The sequence below is a fragment of the Peromyscus eremicus genome, chromosome 3 (assembly GCF_949786415.1).
Source record: "Peromyscus eremicus chromosome 3, PerEre_H2_v1, whole genome shotgun sequence".
Classification (NCBI taxonomy): domain Eukaryota; kingdom Metazoa; phylum Chordata; class Mammalia; order Rodentia; family Cricetidae; genus Peromyscus; species Peromyscus eremicus.
The window spans coordinates 67,431,435-67,448,253 of NC_081418.1; the positions used below are offsets into that span (position 1 = coordinate 67,431,435).

A 16,819-nucleotide genomic window follows, 5' to 3' on the forward strand; every position below is an offset into this window, starting at 1 on the left:
CTCCCGCCAACTGCGTGCACCTCCCCCCCTTGGGCTGAGCGAGACCGCCTTACGTCGCTTGCGCAAGTGGGCTCAGTGAATGGCGGAAGGCTCGCGCCGGGCGTGTTACTACGTCCGGAATGAGGGCCGGCTCCCCCCCCCCCCCACCTCGGCGCAGGGAGCCGAGAAACGGTCGCGCAGTTTGAAATTAACGCCGGCGGGCGGGGCCTAGCTCGCAAGTTCGGGCGGGCGGGCGGCCTTCTCCACCCTGCGGCTCCACCTTCGCCAATCCTAATCCGGGCTCTCGGGCCACCCTCATCTTTGTACCTGCCGCTAGGGTCCCTCCCAGCAGGACTCGCGGTCCAACGCCCGAGGCCCACAGGCCTTGGGAGCCCGCGCCCCGGGAGAGGTGGTGCTTGAGGAACCCCGCGGCTTCAGCGCCCCAGCCCGCGGGCCCAGGGCGAGGAGGTGGGCGGAGCCCGGCTTTGGCGCGCGGCGCGACGCAGCGAGGCCTCGGCGGTGCGGCCTGCCTCCCCCACCCCCCAGGAGACCCCCAAGGCGCCACGCCGCGGACGGTGAGTGGCGCGCACGCCGCCCCCCGCAGGACGCGTTCCCGGCGGGCCCCGCGCGGCCCGAGCGTGGGCGGTGCCTCCCCTCCCCCCCGGCCGAGCTGCCCGCGCCCCCTCCCCTCGGATGTGGCTGAGCTGAGGCGCGCAGCCGGAGACTCTGCAGGACCCGCGCGGCCCGGAGCATCGGAGCGGTGAAGTCGGTGCCCCTTTGCTTTCTATCTCGCTGCGTGCCGGGGGTTAGGATGCTCCGTGCGCCCGGGCTTGCGGGGAAAGCTGCGGGCCTTGCGCTCCGCCGCGGGCCCCCGGGGCGGCTCGGGGCGGGGGGTGGGGGGGGGACTTGGCGGGGCCTGGCCGCCGCGCCGCGCCGCGCCGCGCCACTGCACGGGGAGATGGTGCGGTCGTGCAGAGGGTGGGAGCGCGCTGACAGCTGCCGAGACTCCAGACAAAGCGCGGGGCTCCCCTCCCCCAGCCGCGCCGCGGGCCCGCGGGGAGAGCGGCGTCGGCCTGGCCGCCGCGAGGCCCGAGGCCTGGAGCCGCTGCGGCGCGCTCCCCGCTACGTGGCCGCCGCCGGAGGGGGAGGCGCGGGCTGGTGGCGCAGTGCCCTTGAGCCCCCTCCGCCGCCGCCTTTGTTTCTCCCCGCGGAGGCGCTGACCACGAGGCCCGCGCTCCCGAGTGGGGGGCGGGCTCCCTGCCTTAGTCTGTCGACGCGGGAATCGAGCAGGGAAGGGGCCCTCTTCGAAGGGGAGCAGGCATGGAGGATTCGATCCCTTCTAGCTTTGTCAGGACCGTGCTTCAGAGGCCGGAGGCAGGAGTCTTCCCTGGAGTGGAAGCCCAGACTGGGCTGTAGAGTGATACCCACCCCCCTTTAAAAAAAAAAATCAGAGAAAGGCCAGGAAATAGGACTGAAACATCTTAGTGTTTTCCTTTTACTTCATGAGTGAAGAGGGAGGGCTTCTGAAAAACATCAGGTTGGATTTATCTGGGAACTCCTGGGACTGTTCAGAAGTCCAGAGGAAAAATATTACTGTAATTTACCGATAAAAATTAAGTAATGATGCCTGATTTTGAAACAGAAGCTTGCCTTTCATACAAAATAAAAAGAATTTGTTACAAATGAGATTTAAATTGGAAAGGTAATTCTCTATTATCACCAAGTAAAGTAGTCTGAGGTACCAGTGTCCTTGGTAAGGTTATCTTTACTAATTGGTTAAAGCACTGACATACTCAAGTAGGTAACACTAATAACGAACTCAGAAGCGTTTTCGCTGCATTTTTATCAGAAATGTGCAGGTTAAATTCCACACAAAACTTGTAGCTGCCATTTGTGTCTTGAAAATTTAACTCATGCATTTTTTTCTTGCAATAGTTCTTCAAGTCTTCGATTTAAAAAAAAAATGGCCTCCAATAAAACTACATTGGTAAGTTTGTAAAACCCTAAAACATGTAAGAATCTTAAACTGAAGAATTTTTTTGTTCTTTAAAAATTACAACTAAGAAGCCTTTAAGGTAGTGTGGCACACGCCTTTAATCTGAGCAAAGCGAAGGCAGAGGCAGGCAGATCTCTGAGTTGGAGGCCAGCCTGGTCTACAGAGTGAGTTCTAGGACAGCCAGGGTACTTCCTGGTACTCTGAAGAAAACCTGAGTTGTTGATTTTGAAATATTCTTACTGGCTTTCCAGTGCAGCTTTTAAAACCTGATCTTAAGAGGATTACATAGTAAAACTTTAACTGAGTGTTTTTATTTCGAGATAAAAATGCATATTTGGGGCTGGCAAGATGGCTCAATCTTCCACCCAAGGAAAAGGGGATGGGGAGAGAATAAGATCCACAAAATCGTTCCCTGATCTCCACACAAGTGGAGATACACTACCCCGTGATAACATTTTAAATGAACTTAATTGTGAAAAAAGTGTTTCATGGGGAAATCTATAAAGTCTTAGTTGATTGGTGTGATTGTCCTTAAATCTGTGCAGAATTCTAGAGACACCAAGTATTAATGTAGAATTTTAGGAAAGATACTTTGTGCACAGTGAATCAAATATAACAACTGCATTGTGTTTCCTTTAACAAGAATTACAAACTATGTCTACGAATGAAAGAACAGTAGATCAATTCTGTATCTTTTGAGCAATTTCCTATTGCTAAACCCAGTGTTTGTATTCTTGGGTTTTCTAGCAAGTTAGACAAATTTATAAAGACATATTTGTTTATTTTTGTCACGTTGTAGTGTTAAAAAAAAAAACACCACACACACACACACACACACACACACACACGATAAAACTAGGTCATCTGGACAGTGGTGGCGCATGCCTTTAATCCCAGCACTCCAGAGGTAGAGGCTGGTGGATCTCTAAATTCGAGGCCAGCCTGGTCTACAGAGGGAGTTCCAGGACAGCCAGGGTTGTTTCACAGAGAAACCCTGTCTCAAAAAAAAAAAAAGGATGACTCCTCTGGTAAATTCCATAGGATGTTTGTGTAGGTATGCCCCTATATGCTAATAGATTTAAGTATCTTGGTGGTCTTGGGATGCTGCTGTTTTTTCCTGCTTGGATCCTTCATTTGGGGGATGGTTTTAGTAGTGACTAGGCATTTGAGGGGTCTTTTGTTTGGTTGGTTTTGTTTTGATTTGGTTCATTTTAACTTTAAGAAGCACCTGTGCACACTTACAGTGCTGGCACTGGGGGAGGCTGAGTCCGGAGGATCACAGCCAGTTAAAGGCTAGACTGGGCTACTGTCTCAGAGTTTGTAAAGACTACACAGCACTGTTGGGGAAATGAAATGATTGAGCATACTGTGTTGGGTTGTGGTGGTGTCCCATAGGGGCTTGTAATTAACTATTTCGAGGTTTTAAACACCTAGTTTCACTCCCCTTAACAAGCCTGCTGATGTGCTGAGAAAACACTCAGGAGTGATGCTGTACCCACCCACCCACCCACCCAGAAAGGAAAAACTTGGATTTTTTTTGTTTTTTGAGATGGTTTTCCCAGGTTGACACTGAACGCATGATAATCCGCCTATTTCAACTTCCTGGGTGCTGCTAGTCCGCTCATCATGTACACCTCATGCCTCTCCAAAGTAAATTTAACCGGCTACCAGTTAACCCTCTAGGTTGAAAACCCAGGAAGGAAGGAATTTTTTTCTCCCACCTGTAGAATAAAACCACCATTTTGGACTCTTAAAGTGATATTATTAGTTTTGTTTTGAGTGGTCAGGAAAAATTACATGTAATTATTATGGGGAAAATCTTGTCCTTTTTAGTTTATTCATGATCTCCATGACTAAAACTCTTCATTTTGCAGCTAACCTTATCCTTGGGACAATTTTAGATTGATACTGCCATTGGGAAAGGGATGTCTTAGAGCTGCAGTTTTAATAGATTTACTCTGCTACACTTAGTAAGACCTATCATTTAGTGGGTTGTTGTGGTGCACACCTATAAACCCAGTACTTGGGATGTGGACACTGAAGGATTGGGTATTCAGGGTCTTTCTTGGCTACAAAGTGAATTGGAGGCTACCCTGGGCTATATGTGACCCTGTCTTGAGTGTTTTGTTTTTGTTTTGTTTTGTTTTTCTTTTTTGCTATCACACTTCATTCTCAGTTGCTCTTTATTGCTGTGGTAAGTCATCGTGACCAAGGCCACTTAACAGAAGAGTTTATTGAGATTTACAGTTTAAGAGGATGAGTCCATGACCATACTGGTAGGAAGATGGCAGCAGGCATGGCACTGAAGTAGTCGTAAGAGGTCCAGTTTGATCTACAGCAAGCACAAGGCAGAGAGTTCCGAAATGGGAATGGCATTGGCTTTTGAAACCTCCAAGCATCACTCCCGGCCCCACCCCCACCCCTTAACATACCTCCTCCAATCCTCAAACAGTTCCGCCACCTGGGGACCAAGCGTTCAAATATGTGATCCTATGGAGCCATTCTCATTGAAACCACCACTACTAATACTTATTCCATTCTCTGTCGCTGTCTAATGTTTTCTAGTTATTTGTCACTGTGTTGTTATTAAAATGAGTGGCAGTTCTGATGAACATGGTCTTGTAGGATCCTGGAAATAAAACTGGGAGAGGATAAGGTTATTTCTCAGATGGTTTTGTTGTTGTTGTTATCAATTCTGTCATACTGGTGAAGGGTATTGGGTTACAAATGTAAATCAGTGGAGCAAAGCTTTTGTTTTATTATCTATTGACTTTCTAGAAGATGCCTACCCTGGGTCACAGAAGTTTAAAAAGGGTGTTGTTGGGTTTTTGTTTTATTTGAAAATAAAAAATTGTGTCAGATGAATAAACAATTTGGCCTTAAAATGTACTCAAGATTTTTTTTAAATTTTCTTAATTTCTCTTTTGTTTTAGCAAAAAATGGGAAAGAAACAGAATGGAAAGAGTAAAAAAGTTGAAGAGGCAGAGCCTGAAGAATTTGTGGTAGAAAAAGTACTGGACCGGCGTGTAGTGAATGGGAAGGTGGAGTATTTCCTCAAGTGGAAAGGGTTCACAGAGTAAGAAACTTCTTATGGTTTGTTTTAAGCCAGGGTGTCTTATATAGCACAGATTATACTTCCAAGTGCTGGCATTAGAGGAGTTCAACATGCCTCATTTATGTTTTTACTTATTTTTTTGTTCTGTTAGACATGTTCTTGTGAATCCTAAACTACTCTTGAACTTGCTATATGGCCAAGAATAACCTTAAACTCTGATCTTTCTGATTCTGCCTCCCCAGTGCAGACATGCACCGCCACACCTGGTTTATGTGAGACTAAAAATTGAACCCAGGATTTTCATACATGCTCGGCCAGCACTCTTTATCAACAACATCCCTGGTCCTTAACTTTAGAATCTGTAATTGTACTTAGAATATTCTTAAATTTTACTTTTAGCTTAAATATTTTACCACTTTGCCCAAAGATTTATTATAAGTCAGTTTTAGTTCCAGAATTACCTTGTTTCAGGTTTATTTAAGGCGTTAGGGATCTGAAGAGATGACTCAGTGGTTCTTAGAGAGGACCAGGGTTCAATTCCTAGCACCCACATGGTAGCTCATAATCATCCATAGCTCAGGTTCCAGGGTATCCAGTGCCATCTTCTGACATCTTAAGCATCAGGCACATACATGGTGCACATGCATACATAAGTGCAGGAAAAAAAGAGACACTCATACACACAAAAAAATAAATTTAAAAAACTCAAAGCTTTAGCAGTGGTTGAAACTAACATATTAGAGTTTAATTTATTGCTATAGAGTCAAACTTAGAAAATTAAAGCAATTTTGAAGCTAGCATGCAAAGGACTAAATGCCGTGGCATTTTTAAACAAAGCATGTTGTAATGGATTCTCATTCCCTTATCTCCCACTTCCTACCGCAGTCTCTCTGCATCTTTCACGTCCCAGTGTGTTCTTTCACTAAAGCATTTTAATGTTGTATTAAATATTGTACTAATTTGAATATCTATGACCAAGAGCCTAAATTTTGCAGTATAATATACTTATAATGTAGAAGACAATACTGAAAATAACACTAAATTTGAGGTATCGGCCCTCCTCCCAAAATTAAGCTTTCCCAATGTTACAGTCTGAAGATATCAGCAGACCAAATTATTGAGTACCAAATGTTACTGGCACCAAATATCTCTGAAATTACTCATTCCATCTAGTTCTATAAAGATACTTGTGGCTGGGGCACAAAACAGTCTATGCGTTGGTATAAGGTGACCATACTTCTGTATTTGTGAGGTGATGCTCATTTTCTTCACAATTCTTCTGCAGAACATGGGAATGGTTACTTCAGCCTTGTGCTGAGGCAGGAGTTGGCAGTCTCTTCCCCAAAGCATCTATATGTGCTGTTTTAGGCTTTGTGGGCCATTGATTTGTCTACATGAGCATCATAAAAGCAGCAGTATCTAATGTATTAAATGAGCATGACTATTTCAGTGACAGCTTATGAACCCTGCCTGAAATTAATTTATTTTCATTTCTTCCCAACCTTAAAAAGTTTTTTTAAGGAAAAAAAAATTGAGCTGGGCATGGTGGTACAGTACTATATATAATTGCAACACTGTGAAAACTTAGGAGTTGGAGGCCAACCTGGGCTACATGGTGATGCTATATCTTTTTAAAGGGGGCAGGGTTGATGCTTTGCAGACCATGCAACAGGCTAGATTTGGCTTTTTTTTTTCTCCCCAGCCCTTGCTTTATATCATTTCCCAAATTGAGAACCCACCAAAACTTGAAAACATTTCACATATGAGAATATGTCAGAATCTTTATTTCTAGACATCATTGGAGATCCCAAACCTAGGCATAATATGTAAGGAATTAGGAATCACTGTTTTTAAAAATCCTTCTATAGTTCCAGCATTGAAAGATCTTCACAGCCAGCTTGTGGTACATATGACACTGTCCCCCACTTAAAAAAAAAAAAAAAAGGATTGGAATGTGGTGTAGTTTAATTGGTACAGTGCTTGCCTGGCATGCACAAAGCTTTGGGTTTGGTCCCCAACACCAAATAAACTGGGTGAGATAGAGAATGCCTTTTATTCCAGGACCTGGGAGGGGGACAGGAGAATGAGGACTGGGTTACAGAAGAAGTTGGAGGCCAGCTAAGGTTACATGAAGGGAGTTGCATAGGAAGCAGAAAGATACTACTATTGACTGCCTTAGAGTCAGGTTCAACTGCCTTGGGGTTAAAATACCAGATTGCTCATTTAGGCATGTGAAGAGGGGCATGAAAGAAATTGGACATTTTTAAATAATATAAGGAATAGAACATTTCTTTCTATTATTATTCTACCAGTATTAGTGTTTGTCATATGGGAACTTTTTTCCCCAGATAGTTATAAACCAGTCCAGGTAATGGCAATGTTTAATTGAATCAACCTTTTGTTTTCTTTAACTGAACACAGTGCTGATAATACTTGGGAACCGGAAGAAAATTTAGATTGTCCAGAATTAATTGAAGCATTTCTTAATTCTCAAAAAGCTGGTAAAGAAAAAGATGGTACAAAAAGGAAATCTTTATCTGACAGTGAATCTGATGATAGCAAATCGAAGAAGAAAAGAGATGCTGTAAGTATAAAGTCCTGCCTGTTAGACTGGGTCTATGTAACAAAAGTTAATAGCTTGAATTTTCATTACTTTGAACCTTCCTCCGCCTCCCCAGCTAGGATACTTTTTATTTAGTCCATATTTTGTTCTTTAGCTTCCAAAGTGATGGGTTTTGTTATGGTTTTTAGTTTTTTTGTTTGGGTTTTGTTTTGTTTGTTTGGGGGGGGTTGTTTTTGTTTGTTTGTTTTTTTGTTTGTTTTTTTCAAGACAGGGTTTCTCCGTGTAGTTTTGGAGCCTGTCCTAGATCTCGCTCTGTAGACCATGCCGGCCTTGAACTCACAGAGTGCTGGGATTAAAGGCATATGCCACTGCTGCCCAGCTTGTTGTGGTATTTTCATGCATATTTATCATTATACTTTGTTCTAATTCATCTCTCTATCCCTTACCTTTTTGGTTAGTTTCCTTTTGAGGGTTGGGTTTGAGGCAAGGTCTCATATAGCAGAGAATGGCCTTGAACCACTCATCATTTTACCTCGGCATCCTGATACTGGATTCACAGGTGTTCACCACAGTGCTTACTTCAGAAAACTAGACTAGGTTAGGGGTTTTGGAGACAGGGTTTTACCGTGTAACCCTTTCTGGCTTCAGAGTCACAGAAATCTGCCTGCTTTGCCTCCTGAGTGCTGTAATTAAAGGCGTTACCACCATGCCCAGCTAAAACTAAAATGCTTCTCCTCCCCCCCCCCCCCACGTGTATGGTATTTTGCCTGCCTGCGTGCATGTGCGTACCCACCACATGCCTTCTTGGTGTTCCAGAAGCCAGAAGAGGGTATCAAACCCCTTGGGACTGAAATGCAGGCAGTTGTGAGCGACCATGTAGATGCTGGCAATTGAACTCAGAATCTTTGGTAGAGTAGCAAATGCTTCTAACTGTTCCAGCCCTAGAATACTTTTTAAACTCCAATTGAGAAAAAAAAAGAAACTTTTTATAGTCATTCGTGATGGATAAATAAGGTAATCTGTACTTTTGCCTTTAAAATCATTGAATTTACCTTGTCTATTGGCCTAGTGTGATAATTGAAGGAAAAGTCTTGGTGCTGAATTAGTCACCAACTCCAAGCATGCAGCACACATTAAATTAGTAAAGGACTAATGGGCTTCAAATGTGGTCATTTGAATAAGTATCAAGAATTTACATATGTAGGTCATTAATTTTTTTTTTTTATGTATGTAAGTCCATTTTTTTTTTTAGGTCATTAATCTTAATACCAACCCTGTTAAGTCTAGATAATGACCCAATTTATAGATAAGAAAACAAGATTATTATAGATGAAGATCTGAAAATAAAGCATATATATAAGGGAAGCAGAACTTTGGTAGTAATGCCTAAGCTATATTGAGCCAGCAGTGTTCTAAACAGTTTAATTCATATTGATGCACTCCCAAAAACCTATGACATAGGGACTGATTGTTTTTGATAAGTAATTGACTTACCCAACCCACAGACCTTTAAAGAGGTAGAGTTGTCATTCTAACCCAATCTGACTCCAGAGCCTAGTTACACTGATGTGAAACTTTAATAATTTTAATTTATTGATATCATTAGTTCTCAAATACACTCCAAAATTATGTAGGCTATAACTGCCAACATTTTTGTTTTGTTTTAGAAATTGAAAAACAGCCAGGTGGGGGCCTGGCTTTAGTCTACTAGTGCGGGGGAAGCAAAGACAGATGGATCTCTCAGATTCCCAGAGCAGCCTGGTCTATAGAGTGAGACCCTGTGAGGGGTCAGGGACAGACAATTTTAGGTCTGGAGAACTGGCTGGAGAACTCAATACTTAAGAGCAGTTGCTGTTCTTTCAGAGGACCCGTTTGGTGCCCAGCACCCACTTGGTGACTCCTAACAGTCTGTAACACTAATTCCAGTGGGTCTTCTGACTTCCACAGCACCAGACACACACATGGTACACAGTCATACATGCAGGTAATACATGCAAGTGCCTAAATAAAGATTTTTCTTTTCCTAAAGAAAACAGTTTTAAAGTACTAGTAATTAAAGAGCACAAACTACTCTAGTAGAAACCCTCAAGTTCAGTTCCTAGCACCTATGTGGATACTCAAAATTGCCTGTTACTCCAGCTCTAGAGGATACAAAACCCTTTCTGGCCTCCAAGAGCACCCATACTTACACAGAAAAATACACATAATTTTTTAAAAATAACAATACCAAAAGAAAAACAAGTAATGGTTTAAGGCCAGAACTGATTGGAAACTGGGCAAAGTGACATTCACCTATAATCCCAACACTTGAGAGGTAAATTCAAGGTCTTCGGCTATACATAGCAAACCTTGCCTACATTAAGGCCCTAGCTTAAAAATTTTTAAAAAAAATTACATACAAGTATGCATATAAATAAAAACCTATTGGGTGTTAAACATGTTGTGAAAAAGCGGAGTCTTTGGTGTGTAAGGAAGACAGAGCTGCTCATGATGGTTCATACCTACAATCCTAACACCTGAGATACTAAGTTAAAAGAATTGCTTTAAGACTTTGAAAATAGGGGCTGGAGAGATGGCTCAGAGGTTAAGAGCACTGACTGTTCTTCCAGAGGTCCTGAGTTCAATTCCCAGCAACCACATGGTGGCTCACAACCATCTGTAACAAGATCTGGTGCCCTCTTCTGGCCTGCAGTCATACATGCAGACAAAACACTGTATACATAATAAATAAATCTTTAAAAAAAAAAAAAGACTTTGAAAATAGTTCAGGCTTCAGAGACCTGTCTCCAAAATAAGGAGATAGTCTCATATGGCCCAGGCTGGCCTTTAATCCCTTATTATCCAGCTTCCATCTAAGTGGTGGATCAATCTTGGGGCTTTATGCCACCACTCTTGGCTTGCTGTGATATATTTAAAAGAACTGTGTAAAGATAATCTAAAACAGATAAGTCAAAAAAGGAGACCTTACAGATTTATTTGTGTGTGTCTTTAAAATAAGCAAATAATTTAGACTTAATTCCTAGAAGTAAATTCATTGTGTTTTATTTGGGATTGGCTTGGTAACTAATTGAGGCAGGGTCTGTACATATCTCTGGCTGGCTGTCCTAGAATTTACTTTGTAGACCAGGGCTGGCCTCAACTCAGATCTGACTACTTCTGCCTTCCAAGTGCTGGGATTAAAGGTTTACATCACAACGCCCAGCAGTAGTAACTAACATTACATTAGAAATGTTATATATATATATATATATATATATATATATATATATATATATATGCACCATATATGTGCAGCTACCACAGAAGTTAGAAGAGTCATGTCCCTGGAACTGAAGTTAGACGCAGTTGTGAGCCATTAAGTGGGTGCTGGGAACTGAGCCCAGGTTCTCGACAAAAATCAGGTGCTCTGACCACTCAGCCATCTCTCCAGCCCCTTAGGGTCTTCTCATAAGTGTATATTTTAGGCCACGGTCTTGCTATATAGCCCCGGGTGCACTTAAAACCTCTGATCTTCCTGAGTACTGAGATTGTAGGCTTTTGCTACTATAAGTGGCTACATATTTATTTACTTGTTTTTGTTTTTCATTGGAGGAATGATTCTTGGTCAAGTTTGACTAAATAGCCCAGGCCAGCCTTGAACTTACTATGCCTCTACCCTCTATAAAGTGCTAGGTTTATAGACATTGGAAATTTAATTTGAAGACTATATAATTTCTCAGTATGTTGTTGCATACTTGTAGTTCTAGCAGTCAAGAAATTGAAGCAGGAAGATTGAAAGTTTAGGACTAGGAGTTGGGGATTTAGTTCAGTGGTAGAGCGCTTGCTCAAGCGCAAGGCCCTGGGTTCGGTCCTCGGCTCAAAAAAAAAAAAAAAAAGAAAAGAAAGTTTAGGGTTAATTTAGGCTACATAGTAAGACTTTTTAATTTTTATTTATTTATTTATCTATTTTAATAAGAAAAGGTCTTGTCTAGCCCAGGCTTGTCTTAACTCCTGATCCTCCTGTCTCCAGCTACCAAGTGCTGGACCAAGCCCAGGATTTCTTGCATACTAGGCAAACACTGCCAGTTAAACTACAACTACATCCCCAGCCCCAAGCATGTTTTCCTATCTAACTTGGGTTCTTTTTGATTGTTTGTTTTTCTTTCTCTTTGTAGCCCTGTAACTTGGGTTCTTACTCTAGTTGTTCCTGTCTCACTGTTGGGAGTTGGTGAAAGTTGTATTACATAAAGAATTCTTAATTTTATTTGTTTTATGAAAATATTTATGCAGACTATTACTTAACCCTCTAAACAGGCTGACAAACCAAGGGGTTTTGCCAGAGGTCTTGATCCTGAACGAATAATCGGTGCCACCGACAGCAGTGGAGAATTAATGTTTCTCATGAAATGGTAAGTGCTCGAGCAGTTGTCTTAGTGTGTTTTTCTTACTGTGTTGTGTGCATGCATAATGGCAAGGGCAGTACATGTATCACAGTACATGTTAGAGGACAGCTTTAAGGAGTCCATTCTCCACCTGGATGTGGATTCATGAGTTCAAATTTAGGTTGCCAGGCTTGTGTGCCAAGCATCTTTACCTGCTGAGTCATCTTACAGTTTAAAATAAAAAGAAAAGGTTAGAAAGATACATTGATTAGTTTTTGTGTGGGGGTTTTGGGGAGGGAGGAGGTTAAGTAGGGTCTCATTGTATACCCCTCTCTGGTATGTTATTCTCTATGTAGACCAAGCTGCCCTCAACTCACAAAGTTCCACCTGGCTCCAAGAGAATTAGGCCTGACGGGGAGAGGGTGTTGATTCTCTGTTATACACAAGGTTTCTTCCTTTCTTTTTTCTTTTCAAGACGGGTTTCTCTGTGTAACAGCCCTCACTGTCCTGGAACTTACTCTGTGGTCCAGGCTGACATTGAACTCACAGAGATCCCCCTGCCTCCCAAGTGCTGGGATTGAAGGCATGCGCCACCACTGCCCAGCTATACACACAAGGTTTCTTAAGTAGTTCCTAAGATAAAGATGGGAAGTACCTAGCTGAGCATGGTACCTGTAGTCCCAGTGCTCAAGAGGCTGAGGTAGGATTGCCACAAGTAAGTGAAGGTTAAGAACAAGCAAATGCATAGCTTCTGGAGAAATGAAGTTCACTGAGATGTAACCACACTGCCACGCAACCCTGCTAGCACTTACTTTCCGATGACAGGCACAGTTCATATGTTTAACGTTTTGGTTTTTTTTTTTCCCCCTCACAACAGGAAGGACTCAGATGAGGCAGACTTGGTGCTGGCAAAGGAGGCAAATATGAAGTGTCCTCAGATTGTCATCGCCTTTTATGAGGAGAGGCTGACTTGGCATTCTTGTCCAGAAGATGAGGCACAATAATTGTTTGCATTTTTATATATATTTATATATATATAAAATCTGGATCTTTGGTTTTGAATTACTAGTGTGGAAAAAATAGCGTTCTAATGAAAATCGAGTTTGATATGCTGGTTTTGAAGTATTGACAGTAGTTGGGATATTTTTGGTTTTTGTTCTGCATCAAAAGGCACTGATTCCTTTGAGCAAATGAAAGCTTTCTGTAGTTGCTTCTTTAACAATAGAATATTTGATACCATGTTGTATTTCCTCGGCTTTGAAGAACAGCTTTTCTTAAACGCTGAGGAGATTTTACAGTCATTACTCAATCAGAACTTATTTTTAACTGGGACACAGAAGGACCATTCTGAGTTTTTTGTTTGTATGCGTGTGTATGCATAAAACACTTGCGTAACTGTTTTTCATTTTGTCTTGTTTTTTAATGCTCAAAAACTGTAGATGAAAACATGTGTTGATGAGATTCCATCATTGTGAACGTTTTCCTAAAACCATAACCTTTCAGATTAAGTAGATGATTCTGTAATTTATTGGATAGTTTTACAGCAACCACATCCGAATTTATGTATTATCACATAAATACAGTAGTTTATTTACAAAAGTTTGTCCTTACAAACTCCCCCTTCAGAAAATGGAATTAGACAAAGTAGTAGTATGATTTAATAACAAGACTTAAGCTGGGTGTGGTGATGCATGCCTTTAATCCCAGCATGAAGGCAGACGGACCTCTGATTTAGACTAGATTAGCCAGGGCTACACAGAGTCCCTGTTTCTAAAAACCAAACAAAAAGACTTAAATGGGCATGTAAATGTTCCTCTAGTGAACCGTTCCTTTATAGAAAGTTGAAATCTACTAAAAGGTTATGATTTGTGGGATATCTGTTTGCTGTGGAAATGGGATCATGGTTAGAGATGATGTTGGCAAATTCAGACCCGCTGACAAAATGAACAAAATTTGGTAATATAAATTAATGACTTGCATGCTTTTTCTGTACCCTGACTCATTCCTTACTGGTAGGATCAATCTTTTCAGTATTTGGGTTCTGGTTCAATGAGCCAGAAAAGTAACTTTGTAGTATCAGAATGTCATCCAACTGTATATTTACTTTATTGTAAATAATGGTGAACAGTGGTCAATAAATAGTTTTATATTCCTTTACGTGATGACTTCTTTGTCATTGATTTGCTCTGTAACGAGGGTGGAAACACCTAATCACAGAGTTCATCCTGTATTGTTCTTGAGACAGGGCCTCTTTGTTTGTAGTTCAGGCTCTCCTTGAACAGTCATCCTCTCTCAGCCTCCCAAGTACTTCTGGTTTTTTATTTTGAAATAACCTAACCTATCCCAGGTTAGGCTTAAACTTCCAGTGTTCCTGCTTCTACCTCATGAGTGCTGGAATCACAGACATATCACCACACATCTTGTTTATACACGTGTGAGTGTGTTTGCAGTCAATATGGGCTGGGTAGTCCCAACATTGACCATCTGCACAATGGAGAGGCTAACAGTCCTTTAACTTCATGAAACTGGAAGCCTGAGCTCTGTCATCCCAGCCTGGTGCTGAAGGGAGTCAAGTACATGTTGGAAGGCCCAAGAAGCTAGAGTGTGGATGGTAGATGCAGGGATAGACTGACTAGTCATGAAGCAAAGGTGGGCATGCAATACTGCTTTTTCTTGGACCTCTTAAGATTTTATTTTTAATTATGGGAACTGGGGACTGAGTGCCAGTACCTTTATATAGAGGCCTTATATCCCCTGGAGTTATAGGCAATTATGAGCTGCCAGGAGTAGATGGTAGGAACTGAACTCAGGTTCTCTGCAGGAACAGAAAGTTGCTCACTGCTGATCCATCTCTCCAGCCTGCCTTGGACTGCTTTATATCTGGGTCAGTGTTGGAAAGGCTGCACACTCTAGGGAGAGTCTTCACCCTCAGTTAAGCAAATACCCACAGAAACCCACACAGAATTGTATGTATTGATTCCAGTCCATTAAATTGACCTTTAACCTTTACATGTCTTTTTTTTTTTTTTTTTTTTTAGTCTTAACTAGACAGTGCTTGTTCAAACTGTCAGGAAGTAGGTTTTAATGATCATTTTTTTCCCTTTCTGACACAACACCTCAATTTTGTTTTGTCTCAAACATACCACTCAGTTCCTTAGCCAAAAAAAGGCTTACCACAGGCATTATTGGGGGTGGTTGTATGCATATATACCATTTGTGTATGCGTGTTAGGTTTAGGATAGTAGCCTCCTAACATGACTCCTCCATGGTATGGTTAAGGAGAAGATTTTTATTGTAGGTAAAGAGAACAGCCAGAGGCATCTGAAAGAGTCCAAAGACTGACCATGTTCAGAAGACAACCTGGTCTTAAGAGGGGAGAAGAGCAGAGAATAGAGAAAATACAGATGGAATAGCAGGGCTATAAGGAAAAGCAGCAGCTGGGGAAGGGAAGCCTGGGAGCTTAAGGTAGGAGGTGAGAAGGACCAGGATGTGTGACAGGTACTTGAGATACCAAAGGAGCTTGGAGGCCAGCATGCACTTTTATAGGCTGATAGACAATACAGGTAGCCATTTGTCCCTTCTGCCAGAGTTAAGGAAAATGACTCCTTTGGTAGAGAGGAACTGGCTTCACAAGTTCCTGAGGATGGCTGGCTATTACCTAACAGCCATAAATCCATTGTAGTCCAGCTTGAGCCCATTTCTAGATATTTGGTCTGCTTTTGTGAGTTTGGGCAATTGGAGTTTTCTTTGGACCTGACTACGTACATCATCATGTCTGGCTAAATGTATTTTTAAAAAGACAATAATTTAATTCCAAGTATGACCGACCGTACCTGATCTCAAGTTATATTAGAGTCAATGCAACGAAAGCAGCATGGTACGGAAACAGAAATATGGGTAAATGGAACAACAGAAGATCCAGATACAAATCTGTGCAGCTGAAAGCACCTGGTGTCTGACAAGGACACCAGAATCCTGGAGAAGGTTAGAATCCAGACACTCGAGCTGCAGTCTCTCCTGTCACAGCTGCTGCAGACGGCGGACAAGGCCATGCCCAGCTGCAGTCTACCCTCCCTGCTCACACAAATATCCAAGTACTTATCTACCCCACCCCCACTCCTGGGAATGGTCCCTTTCAGATAGCAAAGCCATGAACAGAAGAGCTACAGGCAGGACAAATGACCTGTCATATCACATACTAACTAGGCTTACTGTTCTTCCTGAAGCTCCTTATCCTGAAATGTACTTGAGACCTTCAAACACTTGCCTCAGCCAGAAATATAGAAGACAAAATGTCTTAGCCTAGTTAGATGATGTCACCCAACCTTGGCCCCATTTTCTGTGGCACAACACCTGCCCTCTCAGGTTAAAAAAAACAGGTTCTGTTATCCTAGGCAGGCTGAAGCTTTTTGCTTCTGAATGCACAACTATATCTGAACCTTTCCCTGAAGAACAATCCAACTTCATGTTTCTCTGGAACCATGTTTCTTCCTAAACACCTAACAGAGAAAAGACAGCCTCTTTAACAGACAGTTCTGAAAAAAAATGGATACCAGCCAGGTGGTGGTGCATGCCTTTAATCCCAGCACTTAGGAGGCAGAGGCCAGCCTGGTCTGCAGAGCGAGTTCCAGGACAGGCTCCAAAGCTACACAGAGAAACACTGTCTCGAGAAAAACAACAACAACAACAAAAAAAAAAAAAAAAAAAAAAAAAAAAAAAACACTGGATACCAGCTGCCATCCTGGTTTGCTTTCTGTTGCTGTGACAAATACCATGACCCAAAGCTGCTTAGGAGAAAAAAAGGTTTTTTCAGCTTGCAAGTCAGAGCCCATCACTGAGGGAAGTCAGGACAGGAACTCAAGCAG

At 42.4% G+C, this 16,819-nt stretch overlaps 1 protein-coding gene across 5 annotated transcripts; it reads left to right on the top strand.

Annotated features, from left to right (window-relative positions):
• The first annotated feature begins 143 nt into the window (after positions 1-143).
• Positions 144-14,111, top strand: Cbx3 (chromobox 3). 5 transcript variants are annotated; one of them, XM_059257839.1, is made up of 6 exons: positions 145-554; positions 1,915-1,966; positions 4,909-5,051; positions 7,452-7,614; positions 11,887-11,981; positions 12,832-14,111. In XM_059257839.1, exons 2-6 carry the CDS (start codon positions 1,943-1,945, stop codon positions 12,956-12,958), a joined length of 552 nt encoding a protein of 183 aa, XP_059113822.1. In that variant the 5' UTR covers positions 145-554; positions 1,915-1,942; the 3' UTR covers positions 12,959-14,111. The 5 variants fall into 5 exon arrangements, with proteins under 5 accessions (XP_059113826.1, XP_059113822.1, XP_059113823.1 ...); XM_059257840.1 differs by lacking the exon at positions 145-554 and adding an exon at positions 628-744; XM_059257841.1 differs by lacking the exon at positions 145-554 and adding an exon at positions 678-748.
• The last annotated feature ends 2,708 nt before the right edge of the window (positions 14,112-16,819 follow it).